Source organism: Meriones unguiculatus, chromosome 9 (assembly GCF_030254825.1).
Source record: "Meriones unguiculatus strain TT.TT164.6M chromosome 9, Bangor_MerUng_6.1, whole genome shotgun sequence".
NCBI lineage: Eukaryota > Metazoa > Chordata > Mammalia > Rodentia > Muridae > Meriones > Meriones unguiculatus.
Window position 1 is genome coordinate 3,621,113 of NC_083357.1, and position 17,008 is coordinate 3,638,120.

Genomic DNA, 17,008 nt, shown 5'->3' on the forward strand with positions numbered 1-17,008 from the left:
GGTTTTCTAAACCAGAGCAACAAGACCGGCCAGTATTCCACCAGGCAGGGAAACCTTTGCCTTGCTTTCCTCACCCAAGGCCCTGGGGCCTCCCTGGAGGTGGGGAGCTGTGGCTTTAACCCGTTGTTGACTAGACTACCTGGAACACACACACACACACTGCCCCCTTCTCCCCTGGGAACCACCTTCTCAGGATACTGCCAATGGCATCAACAGTCCCCAGCATCGACCTTAGCGCTACACCAGTCCGAACACAGTGATTCTGTGGCTGAGCTCCCTGATGTCCCTCTAGGCTGTTGTGCCAGAAACGGGGGAGGTGCGGGGGGGGTGCTGCAGCAGAATCTAAAATGCAGCTCAGAAAGTCTAGAACCTTCCCTACTCCTTGAGTGCCTGACTACAAACTTGAAAACCTCCACAGGCTAGACTGTGTTAGAGATACAGGCTGAGAGAGACAGTGAGGAGGCTTCACCCTAGGTGGCTAGAGACTTAAATACAAACCCAGAGCAAGGGAGCCCCTGGGAAAGAAGCTGGGGCCATGGGAAGATTCCGTTTGCATCGGAAGCTAAGTAAATATCCCAAAGTGAAATTAGCTGCTTTTTCCCATCCTGGCTGGCCCTAGCCCTGTAGGGGCCTCCCAGAAGAGACAAATAGGGTCCAAAGCTCTGGTCTGGCAGGTACTGGGAAAAGGTACCCTGCTGGTTTCTCCCTGGTTCTGTTCCACTCCACCCAAACTTCTGTGTCTCTTCAGGTTAAATGAGGAGATGGAGCCAGGTACATCTGCAGTCTCAGCACTCAGGAGGATCAGAAGCTGGAAGCCAAACGTAGTGATACCCTTCCAAAGATAGAAGGAATGGGATGGGGGAGAAAGGAAAAGGAGAGCTGGCTTCACAGCCATGGTGGAAAGTGGATTGGGGGGGGGATGCTATTGTGATGGCTCTGGATGTCAGGCTAAACCCCCTGCAGCCTGAGGATCCTCATCAGCATCCAAGTAGGTAGCTCCCAGAGACTTGAGGCCTGAGCCTCCCTTCCCCAGCAGCTGGAGCGACTGTGTATGGGAAGACTCCTTCCCACTCAGCCATGGCCTCCCCAGCTGCTCTCCTGCGTGACTACATTCTCCAAGCTCCTTCCTTTTAACAAGAAAGCATCATCTTGCCACTGTTAATGAGGTGGGAGTACAGACCTGGAGGCAGCGGGTCACCCAGGGACAGAGTCAAATGCAGGAGCCTCCAGGGCCTCCCTTTGGTCCCTGGACACCCCAGCTCCACATAGTACCCTACATGGCTCCCATCCCTTCAGATAGGTGAGATTTAGGGCTTATTCTAAGGTTGTGGTGCTGAGTCAGACCCCAGGCGGAGCTCCAGAACACAGGGGTCTGCACTTCTAGGCTAAGCTGTGATGATCTACAGAACCAAGAGTCCACCTGGTCCAGGAGCCCTTAACATCCACTAGGGAACTCTGCCTGTAAGCTATGGAGAAGCAGCAAATCCCGAGTCCCTGCTTTTCATGGCAGGGCTATTGATGCAGGATAGTAGGGGATGTGGGGCATCTCCAGGAGATACCCAAAATGTGCTGATGCCTTGGAGCAGCAGAGGTCGTGAGGACCTGCAGAGGAGGGCCAGAAGCTCAGATGCGGTAGGGGAAGGCTGAAAGGAAAGAAGCATCCTGGGGCCCAGGACTTGGGAGGCAAGCTGAGAAGTCCTGGAGTGATGTGGAGTGCCTAGTTGGGGCCACTTTCATGAAGGTGGCACTACATCTCCAACTTCTGACTAGCTAGAAGGTCGCTATCCAAGCCCTTAAAAGAGACCTACCTACTACAGTCCTAGCTCTGCGAGGCTTTTGGCACCCGTCACAGCCTGGCTGCTTCACCTGTTTCATTGTGTAGTGAGTGGGTGTGTGTCCTTACTCAGGTCCAGAGCTTTGAGGGAATGGCAACTCACCCTGGACTTTCTCTTTTCTTGCTGTCAGGTTGTCAGCCGCGTGGCTGCCCAACAAGGGTTTGACCTGGACCTGGGCTACAGACTCTTGGCCGTGTGTGCTGCAAATCGAGACAAGTTCACCCCCAAGTCTGCTGGTAAGTACCTGTCTGGGACTCCACAGATGAACGGAGGGGAGAGCCTCAGTTGGTCTAGGGGTGGTACAATTCTCTGAGGATGAGTGGCTGAGCATCAACCCTAGGACCTATAGATGGGGCTCAGCCTCATGTGTCTCCCACTCAGAGGCACTATTCTCAAAGATTCCCAGGTTCCCTGCACCCCAACATAGGCACTTCTCATTCCATCACTGCAGTGAGTGCTTAGCATAAGCTTTATGTTATCTATCCGATTGCACCAGTGAGGAAACTGAGGTTCAGAGAAACAGAAGAGGTTTTCCTGGTCTTGGAGCTATACATAGCCAGGTTTGTACTGCAGACTTAGCATGCATAGTGATCCTTACACACCATTCATTCATTCATTCATTCATTCATTCACTCACTCACTCATTCGTTCAAACCCACTTGAAACAAAACAAAAAAAAATTGAACCTGTCAATATAATATTTCTAAAAACATTTTCTGCATAACATTATCTATCAATACTTGGCCACATGTTTTCCACATGTTGGCCCATGTTTTCCAGGGGTCAGGGAAGGTGCTGGCCTGTGTTCTGTCTTAAGAGGAACACATTTCAATAGTTACTAAAATTTGGGGGCAACCTGGGCAGAAAGACCCCCCTCTCAATCTTTTATTTTTTTTTTTAAAGATCCGCTTTTGCATCTGCCACCAGCCTCATAAATGTGCGTAGGCAGAGGGCACATTTGGATTTTGAGTGGTGCAGACAACTGACTATGTGGTCTGCGCTTGCTGAATGCATGATATCTAGGCCTCAGTTTGAGCCCCCTGGGAAAGCAGGAATGATAGTGAGACTCGCCTTGCAGGGGTCGCGGTGAGTGCTGGGTCTAGCGTCAGGATGATACTAACACCCTTTCCTGATTCAGAATAAGTGAACAAATGACCGTGGTGTGGGGGAAGGTGCACATGTGAAATGTCTGCATGTTCCAGCTGTGCTGAGGGCTATGAAGGAAGAGTGTAGGAGAGAGCATTGGAAGGTGCAGGCTGCGCTGGGTCAAGGGAAGCTTCCCAACGCTGAGAAAGAGCCAAATCTGTGGCGACACCTTCACAGGTGAAAGGGGCATTCTGTCAAAGGTCCTTGAGTGGGACGGGAGCAGGGTTACGTGTCAGAATTAAAACAAGGATGGTGGTTCTAAACACTTAGAGGCAAGAGCCCATGGCCAGAGGGAGGCTGGTGAGGTCGGTGGCAGCTGAATCTTGCAGGCCCTGTATCAAAGGTTGTGTTCTCTGTCCTGAGGGTAATGGGAACATGGCTGAACTCTCAAGTCTCTGACAGCCATCTCTGCTAGCACAGGAACAAACTGCATGGAGCAGGGGTCAGTGTGGACCCTGGGACCAGCAGCAAGTTTCTGGAGAGACTGCTGGGCTGGAGCATGGCATAATGGTGGAGTGTTTGCCTCATGTCTTATTGCATCCGTTGCTGTGGTGAGGTACCATGATCAAAAGCAGCTTGAGAAGTAGAGGGTTTGCTTCCACTCGTAGATAACCCTACGCTGTCAAGAAGAAACTTCAGGGCTGGAAATTCAAGGCAGGGACCTGGAGGCAGGAACTGAAGCAAAGGCCATGGAGGAGTGCTGCTTATTGGCTGGTTTCTCACGGCTTGCTCAGCATTTATGCAGTCCAGGACCACCTGCAGAGGGATGGCACCACCCACATTGAACGGGGCTTTCCCACATAAATCATTAGTCAAGAAAATGTCCCACAGACTTGTCTACAGGCCAATCTGACGGAGGCATATTCTCAAGTGAAGTTCCCTTTCCCAGATCACCCTAGCTGTGTCAGCTGACAGAAAAACAAACCACCTAGCATGTATGAGACCTTTCCTTCCATCTCCCTCATACAAATGATAGATAGATAGATAGATAGATAGATAGATAGATAGATAGATAGATAGATAGATGATAGATGGATAGATAGATAGATAGACAGACAAGTAGACAGATGATAGACAGATAACAGACAACGTCAAGAAATAATATGTAGGCCAAGAGGGAAAATGCTAATGGCAGAATGGGCTGTTCTGGAAGCCAGAGCTACTCCTTGGTCCCCTGAGGCCCCTAAACCCCTTTCCTGATAGCTCATACAGTGGTCTATGGAATATGACAAACATCATCTCTGTGAGCCACAATTATTATCTACATCTATGAGTGAGGACACAAGCTCAGAGAGGTCTTGTGTCTTGTCGGCAGTCACACAGCTCAAAAATGATCCAGCCGGAACTAGGACTGCAGCCTCCCCTGAGGACTTTGCCTACTCCATTATAGCTGCCCCCAGATCTGGTTGGACCCCAAACCGGGAATCTTTGTTTTCCTTGTCTAGGTTCCAAACACTCTTTCACTTGGCACAGGCCTCTCCAGCAGGATTTTGTACTTTCTGAGTGCCATTTCAGCATCTGAAACAGGGATTTGTTCTGTCCTCTGTCTGCATACCAGCCGAGCACCCTCAGTTCGAAGCACCCTTTCCTGTGCCGGGCCTATGGCAAGGTGTCCACACACTCTTTTGTGCATGCCTGTGGCTTGGCAGAAGCAGAATACTCCCTTGTCGGGAGTCAGACCTGTCGGAACCGACAGCTGTGACTCACCACCTTTCCTAGGTGTGCCTTCAAGAAGTAAGGGCATCCCCCGCTCAGGACAGAGGCCATTCCTAGGAGGTCTCAACAAATGGTTTCTCTCGAAGGATGAAGGGCTTGCTGGGCACAGGCTTGACCTCTCAGCCACCGCGCCTGCCTCAGAGCTGTGGTCCATGGCTTGCCCACGCACTGCACAGCTGCCTCTGGGAACCTAGCCCTCACTGTGGGCTAAGAAAAAAGCCCAGATGGTACCTGGCATAGTGAGCACCAGGAGATGCCACTTTCCAGCCATTCTTCTCCTGTGTCTGTCCCCAACACATCCCCCGACCTCTCCCTTCTGCCCAAAAGGCACCTGTCCCCTTAGCTCTGTGGGAAGGTGGGTCCATACCCAGATGTAGCCTGCCCTTCAGGTGCATGTGGCTTTCCTAGCCTCCCAAGAGGCCTTTGTCCTGGCACTCTGTGCTTAGAACCTGTGCCACCCCAGCTGCTCTCCCTCCATTTGCCTAGGCTCCGCTCTGTCTCGCTTGCCTGTGCAGTGTCTCTGCCTTCCTCCCCAAGGGCCTCTGCTGGCTGCCCTGTCCTTATTACTCTTGACCATATCTCTCCTCCTTGACTTTCTGTGCCTTGCTGAGTTTCTCTGCATCTCCGACTTTATCCCCACAGTGGCTAGACCTGTGTCCGGCTGTGCATGCGTGTCTTTATGTGAAGTGTGGGTGGTGTGTGGCTAGGTATCGCACATGTGTGTAGCGTGTGAGTGTAGTGCTGTGTGTTTGAGGCCATCTCCCTGTGTGTTCATACCTGGTATATCTGGCTCTGTGGTATGCATCTCTGTGTGTGACTGTATGTCATGCATGTGTATATTATATGTATGTCAGTCTGTGTGTGTGGCCATCTGCCTGTACACTCGTGCCTGGTATGTCTGGCTGTGTTGAGTGTATGGATGTGTATATGTTTGGGGAATCTGTGTATAGTGGAGGGGTGTCGGTGCCTGTAGACCTGTGGGTGTGCACAGCTGTGTGTGGGCTCTGGGGGTGGTGCCCAACTGTAACTGTGAAGAGCTGAGCAGTGCGTGTGTGCAACTAGCTGCATCTCTGGGCGCCTCTCCCACCCCTCTGCCGTCTGTCTCTCCTGTCAGGAGGCCAGGCTGGGGCCCGAGGAGGCCGTGCAATAAGATCATGCCGTGAGGAGAGATGCTTTGTCAAGAATGCTGGCACAGCGTTGGGCTGCATGCGTGGTTGTGGTGGTGAGCAGGGTGGTGACTGTGAGCTCAGGCAGCACTGTGTGACATGAGTGTGAGAGAGGCAGAGACGAAACGCAGAGCACAAGCAGAGCCCAGACACTACAGCAAGCAGCCGCCTCCACGTGGGGCCCTCTGATGCCCAGCCCCCAGCTCTTTGTTCTGCTGCAGCCTTTAGCCTCTGCGCACACGGGAGCAGGAGCACGCGTGCGCAAATGCACTCAGCATCCTCATCTTGAGGCTCCTGAGGGGCCAACTACACCCTCCCACCTCCTTACCCATTTCTAGCATAGAAGGTCACCTGCCCAGCCCCCAGCACCTGACACCTCCCAGACTCTCCTCCAAGACTATAGTGATGCCCATCTGACCCCCCTCCACCACCACATGCCAGCCCAGAGTCACTTGGAAGGCTGTGCTGAAATGTCAGCCTCTTGGGCACTCAGTGGCTCAGCCTTCTGTTCAGCCTGCACGGGTGTGAGTACCAGACAGTCGCCATGTCTGAGGTCTCTAAGAGTCATCTGCACGCCTCTGCTGGTATCCATCCTTGAGTAAATCTGTGTAACCTCAGCCCTCTGAACTGCCAGCACACATAAGGGAATGTCAGAGCCCAAAAGGTCAACAGCCCAGAGAGCAAAGGAAAAGAAGATGCACCCCAAGCCACAGTGGAGATGGGGCAGGGTGGGGAGGCCGGCTGCTTTCCTTAGTCCTCTTCTTCCTCCATGACATAGCCAAGGCTGTGGGTTCTTAAGGGTGTTATTGGCAGAGTGGAAGTTTCGGCACCCAGCTAGTGCAGGTGGCATCAAGGATGGCCACCAGGGGCCACTCTGAGAGGCACAAGCCGGCTTTTGGGGAAGGGACTATAGAAGGCAGAAGAATGATTACATTGGGAAGGGATAACCTTTCCTACAGACAGGCAGGGGGTGTTGGCCAATCAGAACACAGCCATGCTGCCCAGAGCTGGATGTGGACACTGAACGGCTGGGTGGCTTTAGAAAATGCCTGTTAGTTGCCAGCATCTGCTCTTTGTGGGGTAGCACCATCACACAAATGTTTCACTTCCTTTGGCTGGGAACCTTGGGTCTGCATTCCCAAGATGGATAAGGTCTAATGGGTTTCCCCATGGGAACAAGTGAGGAGCCTAACTTCCTTCCTACTATCTTACCCCCAGCATGGCACTGTAGACATGCCTATGTCTGACCTCTGTCCCAAACACCTTCCCTCCTTCCGGCACAGCAGCCCAAGTCCCAAAACAGGAGTGGAAACAATGTAGCTCGCTAGCTTTAAGCTCCAAGATCTATGCCTGATGCCTGCTCTGTTTCCCTGATGTGTGATGTACCCATCGCCTCCAGGAGAGATGTCAGTGGGCACAGAGGAAGCACTGACATGCCTTGCCTCTCTCAGCCTGCGATATGAGGAAGAGGCTCTTAAAAGACACTGCGTCCCACCCTACAGCTCTCAATTCAGGGATAGGGGCTAGAGAGGGGCCTTTTGCTGTAAGTAGCCTGTGTGGCGGCCCTGTAGTTCATTTGTCACGAGGCTGGGATGGGACACAGGCACCTAAAACCAGTCAGGTCATTTCAGTTCCTACCACACAGGACTCCTTCACCAGGGAAGGCAGGTCATAAACCAGTACCCCACTGTCTTGGAGAACGAGCCTTCTTTCACCCACCTGGCTGCAGAATGGCTCTGAGACACCCCCCTGGTGGACAGCACTTCTGGTCTCTCATAGTGTCATGGCCGCTATCTCTACCTTCACCCTCCCCCATAGCTTTTCTCCACCCTCTCTGCCTCTGCCCACCCCACCAGAGCACTCAGCTGCCTTCCCTTCAGCATGGAGGACAAATAGCCCCATTCAGGGACACCCGCCAGAGCTGTCTCTCTAAGACAAAGCTGTGTGCAGCTCCGCGTGAAAAACGGCTCTCGGCCGCCCAGTGAGCAAGCAGGATTGGTGGGTGCAAATTACAGGGGATTTGTTAACGGCTGCAAGCTCCCCCAGAGATAGCAGGAAGGCAAGGCCTTGTCCTTGAAACACCAGCCGCCTGGCAGACCGGGGCACCTTCTCAAGGCCAGGGACAGACTTCCTTCTGGACACCACCCCCAGCCCCCACGTGAACTCTCTGCAGAGCTGGGACATGGGGGAGGACTTGGCTTCCTTCCTCCCTCCCAGGCCAGGTCCCATAGAACGGTTCTGGGTTTTACTGCCAGCCTATGGGAACTGACTAATATGTGCAGTGGCCAAAACCTATGTACTCGGTGCCGTGGGGGAGATCATTAGGACACTCTCATTAGCACACCCATTTACAGAAGAGGAAACTGAGGCTCTGAGAGGGCCAAACAGACTCCATCTCCACGGTTCTCAGTGCTAGCGACAGAATTTGCTTGCAAGAGAGTCACAATTGGGCCCCAGGAAACTATTCTTCCTTCTGAATGACCATGAGTGACCCAGGAAGACAGGTTGTCCTGGAGCAATGGCCCTGATTCCCCACCCCCAACTCCTAGTTCCCTGGGGGATGTGGCCGGGATCTGGTGACCTTGCTTTGCTCTTCTGGAAAGAGGGACAGTGGGAGGAAACTAGTAGACCCAGCATTCCCAGGCTAAGGAATTGGGGGAAGGGCAGGAGGATACTCCCCAGGGTATTAAAACCTCACGTTGGAGAGGGACAGAGCTGTGTCAGAAAGCAGGCAGATGTGGGAAAAGCATCCCACTCAGGGAAAAAGCTGAGTTTCTCCGTGGCCGCTAAAGACAAGGGCTGTGTGGAAATGCCTAGAACATCATTAGGTTAGAACAACAACCAACTTTAGCAAGGAAGAGCACAGCACACATCAATTGGTTGTCCAACACTGATGGTCAGCCCTGAAAACACATGAACAAGTAGCATCATATAGCAGATTGTATTTATTTATTCGGGAATACACACACACACAAATACAGAGAGAGAGAGAGAAAATGAGAGAGAGAGAAGACCTGCCAGGTACAGAAGTTTCCTGTGATACTCTAGGCCCAGAAAATAGGTACTGTCCCAAAATACTGAATTACAAAACATTTCTACTATAAAGGAGGTGGGTGTGTGATCCTTCCCTTTATTTCTCTCGTGTCCTCATGAGTTTCTTCTGAGCTCACTGGAGTTGTTCAAGGTGGTAAGAACAGAACCAGCTCCTGGATGGCTCAGCTCTTTTCCTACACAGACAGCATGCATTGGTGCCCCAAGAACCTGAGGGGACAGGCCTCTTCTTGTAAGGAGGCCATTCTTCCTGCCTCTCACAGAATTAGCTCATTGCTCCCCGCCCCACAACAGAGACTTGTGCAAGGCCAGGGCTGCCTGAGGCTCAGCCAGGTGTCTACTTTCAGGCCCATCTAAACCAAGAGGCCAAAGGGGCTAGGGAGAACATGAGGGCATCCACCCACGGGAGGAGGCGTCTGCGGCTGTGGCCTTAGCCGTGATGCAAAGCTTTCTCAGTTAGAGTCAAAGTGCTGGGATCTGTAGTGGAGGGGAAGGGATCAATGATATTTGTGGTAGGGGAGGCCAGGCTGCTGAAGGCTTCCTGCTGAACAGTGTGTGTCTCACATGGGTTCTCCCAATGCAGATCCTTTGGTGAGGATCCCACTGTACTTTACTTGGGGAGGGGGGGTCACAGAAAGCATGGTGGGAGAAATAGGAGCGTGGGTGGGGGAGACAATTCAGTGATGTCTGAGCTGTTCATAACGGTCTCTGCTGTGAGCTGCTGCGTCTCAGCCTGCCTGCAACTCTGTCAGGCAGGAGAACTTAGCCCTCACCCTTACCAGTCAGGAGCCACAGGGGAAGAAGGACTTACCCACTGCCCCTTGGCTAGCATTAGTTGAGGGCTATCTCAGATAAGGGATGGGGAGAGCCAACCTTCCAACATGGAGGTAGCTCTGTCTGGGGCAAAACCACTTGCGAGGTCACTGTGTGCAGCATAGCCAGGAGCAGATAAGGCCCTCGTCATGCCTACCATGAGACCTCTTCATGCCCAGTCCTACCTAGGCATCACCTGGACAGATTCCAGCCTGGCTAAATTATGACTGCATTACTGAGAGTTTTGCTTTATCCTTTTGACTTCTATGTAGGGATTGTAAAAAAAAAAAAAAAAAAGACCTACATGTCACTACCTAAAGAACTGTTTATTGCTACCTGCAGTGGAGTAGCCACCCTTGCCACATTCAGAAATTGTCAAAACAGCAAAAGCCACTTCCTGAGTCTGGGTTGAACAATAGTTTTCTCCTGGGGACTTGGGACCTTTTAAGTCATGTCCTGTGGGCGTTGGCATTTTACTGGACATATATTCCACCCAGCCTCAAGTTCTACCACCTAAGGCATCCACACCATTTCATGAGGAAGAAGAGGCAGTAGATGTGGAGTGCTTTTTCGCCTGAAAAATACCAAACAGGAACCGAGTGCTGGGTTCCAGTGCCAGTCCCGCTCTAAGCTCAGACGTGCATATAAATGTAGGAGAGAGAGAGAGAGAGAGCAAGCTCTTGAGGTTTGACTGCTGCTGTCCTGTGGGTGAGAGATAACTGTAGCGCTACACCCACCGCAGCCCTTCAGTCTCCACTCTGTGAATCCCCAAGGCAGGCTTTACGGAAGAAAGTGAAGTTCTCCAGGTCACAGGGACAGAAGGGGGGGCAGCTCTAGCCAGGCAATCTTTGCTTCTCTGCCGGATGCAAGCCCCACCCCCTTCCCGGAGAGCTAGAATGCAGCTCTTGTGATGCAGGACCAGAAGCACTGTCACCCTACAGGTGGCTTCTTTCTGTGCCTACCTTCAGCTTCCCAACACAAAGGTGCCCTAAGAACAAAGTTCCTGCGCAAACAGTTCCCTTCTGATGTCCCCTGGCACCGCAAGGAGGTGTGGCTTAATAAAGCTAAGCACAGCCATTAATGCTAAAAGGAAAGAGCAGGTAAGAGGATCAAGTAAGCCAGGGCTTTGACCTTAAGGTATGTTTTGCACTCTCACCAAGAAGAGGGGTTCTTGGGGATTCTGGGACAAAAGGGTGCAATGGATCCAGGGCTTGGCAGGAAGTGGGCAAGTTGGTATGAGAACTTTCCCAGCAAGTCTTGCAGGTCGGCAGCCTTGTGAATACCTTCTGGAAGAGACAGACAAGAATCAGCAGTTATTATCTATCTTGCCTGTTTAGATTTACAGCCAAGGCAGGTCAGGAAAGGGCATCTGGATTAGGAGAAAATCTAGTTTATATCCCCTTTCAGCCATAACACAGCAAACCTTAGATCAGCGGGCAGCCTTCACTCATCTGTTGTCGTGATCCCAGTTGCTCACATCCATTGCCTGGTGTCGGTGAACAGACTCAAGTTTAGGACAGTTAACTAATGGGAGCAGATTGTGATTCAAGCATGAGCATCTGCTGGGTGAGGTGGTGAACACCTATAATCCCAGCACTTGGGATGTATAAGCAGGAGGATCAGGAGTTCAAGGCTGGTCTCAGCAACCTCAAGACTTGATTGAGGCCAGCCTGGGTTGCTTGAGACTCTATCTCAAAAGGGAGGGAGACTAGGAGGTGGCTTCCGGGTAGCACTAGCTAAGAAAGCGTGAGAACCTGGGTTCTAATCCCCAGCACAAACATACAAATGAGTTTGGCAACATTTGTCTATAATCCCAGTGTTCCTGGAGCAAGATGGGAGGCCAAGACAGGAGATCCCTAGAAGCTTGTGGGATTCCAGCTTCACAAACAAGATGAAAGGCAAAGACTCACACCCAAGGTTGTTCTCTGACATCTATGTTTTTGCTATGGTATTGACACTCACTCACATGCACACGAATGAGCACGTGTACAACCACCCACACGCACACCATGCGATTCACACACACGAGTGTGTACTCACAAATAGCCACTCATGTCATGCAAACGTGCTCACATGCACGCACACAGAAACCACCAGGGCGTCGTGGCCCATGCCTTCGAGCGCAGTAATCAGGAGGCACAGCCAGGTAGATCCCTGAGGCCAGCTTGATCTACATAGAGAGTTCCAGGCCAGCAGAGCTACACAGTGAGACCCTGGAGACACACACAAAACACACACAGGTGTTCTCTCTCTCTCTCTCTCTCCCTCTCTCTCTCGTGTCCATACACGTGTTGGTAAGGGGAGAAGGAGAGAGAACAAACAGTGGTGATGAGACAAGATGGCTGAGCTGGTAGAGGTGCCTATCACTAAGCCCAACCACCTGAGTTCCATCCCTGGAGCCCACATGGTAGACGGAGAAAACCAAATGCTACAAGTCGTCCTCTGACCCCCATATGCATGCCATGGTATGTATGCACACACCATTACACATACACAGAAAAATATAATAAATGTAGAAAACAAAGAATATGGGCCAGCCAGAGGATACCAAGTCCAAGACTAGCCTGGGCTAAACCAAATGAATAGTCAGTAAGAACTGTTAATGACTCTCGAGCTATCCAGATGGCCTGCATTCCTTGCATATGGCAGAGATTTGTCTGTGCTGTAGGTTAAACACCTTCCCATCTTTGGGGTTATTTGATACTCGTGGTGAGGGACAGAGAGCCTGGGCTGGCCCTAATTCACATCAAGAACTCTTTCTAGCAACCATTGACATAGCTCAGAGACAAAAGTAGCAGTTAAACGTGGAGGCTCAGAAGCAGCCCACCTGGCTCTGAATGCCACCCAGCCCCTACCTACCTGCTGTATAATCTTGAAAAGTCACCAACCTTTGTGTGTATTTGAGAAGGGGCTGTTAACAGTGCCAGCATCACAGGTTTGAGCTGGCCCATGTGGGGTGCTGAGAACAGAGAACCTGGTGTCCGCTGATGGCTATGTGTTGGGAGTTTTACCATTACACTGGCACCCAGTCTCCTGGGACGCCACCTGGGGACTGAAGAGCAAAGGGCCTGTTTGCATCAGTTGCAAGCAAGGTAAATGCTAGCTGCACCCATGGGGTGGGGGGCTGCCTACCAGGCACAGGAGTGGGCACTCCCTGTGACTCCCAGTCCAGAAAGCTTTGCACTGTGGTTTCCGTGGAGCTCAGTGTGTGTCTCCTCCCTTCACGAAGAGGAGGCTGGGACTAGTATGGGAGAAAAGGCAGGGTAGCAGGGCCCAGTCTGTGCCTGAGGCAAGAGCTCTGTCTCAGCAGGTGTGTGTTCCCAGCAACGTTCGCAGAACTCAAGATTGGGAAGAGGGAGACAGGAACGTTTATTGAGCTTCTGTCTGGTGCCGTGCTGGGTGTTTTTTGTTTTTTGTCAACCTTGGGGCTGGTCAGTACAGTCCCACCCAAACCATTGCAAGGGCTTAGGAAGTGGACATGATGATAACAAGGCAATGGATGGTGGAGGTGTGGGGATTGGGCTCAGCACAGGCGTTCCATTACCACTGAAGAGCAGAAGGAAGAAGCCAGTGCCAAAAAAGGTGTAACCTTGGCCAGCTGACTCCAGACACAGCGCTCCCTCTCCTGTTCCCTGGCTCCACCTCTTCTCCCTCCCTCTCTGGATAGGTCACTGTGTCAAGGAGGAAACTTACCTCTGCCTTCTCCCCAACTGATGCACAGTGATACCAGAAACTAGGTCCTAGAACCTGGATGCTGGCCAACTTAGCCACTTTGCCACTTTTCGGTGATCTTCCTCGGGTCCTAATGGCTTCTGTGACAGGGATGCTCATAGGATACTTAGAGCTCAGGATAAGAAAACAAAGTGGGGACAACCTAGGCAGGGGTCTGACTCAGGCTGCAAGGTCAACTTGATGCAGCAGCCTCGCCATCTTCCTGACCCTGGCCTTCTCCTAAAGCCCTAGACTTTAGGGACAAAGTATGCCACAAAAGGTGGCATCTCTCAAAACATTGGACACCAGAGTGCTGATCATTTATAAAGTCTTGCTTTGTGGTCCAGGCTGGGAAACTACTGGCACAGCCTTATAAAAAAATCAACCTCAATTCTCTTGGCTTAGGGTCCAGTACATCTAGAATCCAGGTCTTTCTGCTAGAGCAGCAGCAATTCTGTTTCCGTGGCAACCCTGCTATCTCCCGAGGGACCATCTGGATCCTGTCACCCTGGCAAGGTGCTGCCCAGGCAACCAGGTGTTTGTGTTTTGCAGTGGAGGCTCTGCACAGCGATAATTCCCTCTCTGGGGACAGGGTGGTGGCCAGGCAGGTGGCTGGAAGGGAGCAGGGCCACCTTGGCTATGTCAGTTGCCTTTGCTGTAACAACAGGAGAGCTCTGGCCATTAGCTTGCCATTAGCAGATTCCTCATTACCTTGCTAAGGAACATGGAGGCTTGTTGAGGCTGGCCAGCTGGGGAACACTGCCCAGGGGCTGGACTCCTGGCAGGGAATTCCAGAGGACCCAGTCTCACCTGTTTGGAATGAAGAGACACTATTGTCTCTGGCAGGAAACAGGAATTACTAGGAGCCTGCCTTTCAAACTGCCTCATAATTATAGTCAGCAGAAACTCACTGCCGAAAATAAGCTGAATTCACCCCTGCAACGTAAGCGCCTGTGTGCCCCGAGATTGTCTGCACCTTCAAAGAGCTCACACATTGGGACCAGTCAAGGACATGCTTAGGAGGAATACGATGTCAGAGGAGCCACGTGGCCCTGGTAGGGTAGAGTAGAGGGCATGTGGGTGTTCCTGCCAGCCATCAGCAAGAAGTAACCTAGACTAGGTTGGAGCCAAAGGGATTGAGACAGTTGTGGCGGCTGGGAAAGCACAAGCCTCTGCCATTCTACCACAGAAGCACATGATGGGACACTTTCCTTTTCTGGATGAGGAAACTGAGGCTCATAGAAGTAAGGTCCAATGCTCAGGGTCACATGGCTGTAGATGGACTAGGTCAAGGCAAATCTAGGTGCCTGCATCCTGAGGGTGTGCTTCTCTCATTTTGGGGTTGCCATGGGGAACCTCCATTCCCTGGGAGTCTGGGGCTTCTTTCTGAGAATATGCCTCTCTTTCTTCCTGTCCTTCCCTTCCTCCCTCCTCTACATGGCCCTTCCTCTTGAATTCTCTGTATTCTCTTTTACCTCTGTCCCTCCCCTCATCCCACTCTGCTCAGCTTCTCTGTCTTCCCCTGTCCCCCAGGGATCTCAGCTCTCTGCAATCCTTGCCCTGCTGGCTCAGCTATGCTCCACCTTGAAGTCACCATCACATCTTGTTCCTCTGACTAAGGCAAAACCCTGGGATGCCCACTGTTTAGCTCTGCCCATTCCTGAACACCCTCAACCACGGAAGTAACATAGCTAACACACAGTCCTATTCCTTCAGGTTTTTTCATGGTCCTGATCCCACTCTCAAATGTGCCCCAGATGTTTGCAGTCTCTTCCTCCCAGAGGCCAGGATACATATCTGTACAGACAGGTGTGGGAGAGAAGATAGAGGCCCTGCCTTCCCTAGGAAGGGCAGGTCCCCGAAAAAGACTGGAGACTAGCGCAGCTCCATGGCTTCTTCCTGAGGAAGCCAGATGTGCAGCTGTGAAATTCATCAAGGATGCCCAGGCATCCTGTGTGCCCTCCTGTGAACAGAGGCAACTCGGTGATCTCTAGAGAGAGATTGAAGTGCCCCCTCCTTTCTGAAGCTGGACTTTGTGTCTGGCTTTCCTATGAAAGGTGGAGAAAAGGAAGAGAGGAGCCCTTTGAATATGGGAACAGGGTGCCAAGACCCAGGGAATGAGAGCCCAAACTAGACCACAGATAATTTTAAGCTTTTGGGCCCAGGCTCCTCTCTTGGGAGGGAAGCGCTCCCTTAGCTCTATGTGGGACTCCTTTCACCTAGCTGAGCGAGTGACCCAAAGATGACATCCCAGCTGAAGGTTCCAGAAGTGAGCTGAGGATCACAACACCAGGTGCCTCCTGCAGTGTGCATCCTTATGTAACAAGCAACAGGGTGCCATGCACGTGGGCCCCCTGGAACTGCCAGGAATTCAGATTCTACAAGGAAAGAGATAGCTGTCTTGTTGTCAGCCAACTGTTGTCTACGGCCATGTCCTGACTACTCCCGTGCAGCTGACGGTGAAGAGTGGACAGCCATTGGACTTAAATGATGTAAGCAACAAGGATGAGACAAGGAGGGTCCCTCTGGGGAAATCTCACTGTAGCTGCGGCCCCAGGCTTGCTGTCTGTCTGCTTGCCTGCTTTTGAGATGTAGCTTTATCTACCTACTTACTGGTGCTGAAGTTCAAACCTAGAGCCTCAAACAGAATGAGAATATATTCTACCAGGGCACGTAGCCCCAGCCCTTGCTGCTGTGTGTCTTTAGAAAACTACCATTACAACTCTGCACCTCCTCCGGTGTATCACAAAATGGAGCTATGATCCCTCCTTCCTGGGGTTGTTTTTTGTAAAACATAGAATGGGTTGCTGTAGGACTACACTGTGCTGTCTGTGCCACCAAGAAAGACATGTACAGGCTACTGTCCTCCATTATTAAAAAGAATCCCTTGTGAGAGAGGAGGACCTGGATGACAAGTAGGTCGGGCAGGAGAGCAGGGTCTTGCTGGAGATGACATATGAGCATCATGATGACATAATGGCCTTGGGTTTCCTGCTTCTGTTACTCTCTGACATGAGTGTTAGAGTGCAGAGGGTTTATGAGGGTCACCAGCCCAACTCCTATTTAATCTGAGTAGACAAGCACAGGGTGGAAAATGGTCTCCCCAGGATCCCTGACCCTTGTAGAGCTGGACCAACACCATACAATGGCTGTCACCATTGCTCTTCCTGTCACTGCTAACAATCCCAAGTATTTGTTCGCTTGTTGGTTGGTTGGTTGGTTGATTGGTTGGTTGGTTGGTTGGTTGGTTGGTTTGAGCCAAGATCTCATATAATTCAGGCTAGCTTAGAACTCCTCCTGGTCCTTCTAATACTACCTCCTAAACGCTGGAATTATAGGTCACACCACCGTGCCTGGCTGTTGATTACTTGTGGATGAAAAATTTTACACCCAACCCCATGAGACAGGTCACAAAAGCCAGTGCAGGGCTGGACATGTGGTTGGGTTTTGTGCCTGGCATGCACAAAGCCCTGGGTTTGAGCCCCAGCATAAAACCCAACTCCGCAGCACACACCTGCCCTCCCAGCACTCTCACAGGAGAGGCGGGAAAACTAGGAATACAAAATCACC

At 51.6% G+C, this 17,008-nt stretch overlaps 1 protein-coding gene across 3 annotated transcripts in view; it reads left to right on the forward strand.

Moving 5' to 3' along the window:
• Zmiz1 (zinc finger MIZ-type containing 1) overlaps positions 1-17,008 on the forward strand; it is a 200,199-nt gene that overhangs the window by 113,599 nt on the left and 69,592 nt on the right. For all 3 annotated transcript variants that reach the window (XM_060390700.1, XM_060390698.1, XM_060390699.1), the window contains exon 6: positions 1,966-2,071. In XM_060390700.1, coding sequence (XP_060246683.1) covers positions 1,966-2,071 — 106 coding nt within the window. The remainder of the gene's footprint in view (positions 1-1,965; positions 2,072-17,008) is intronic.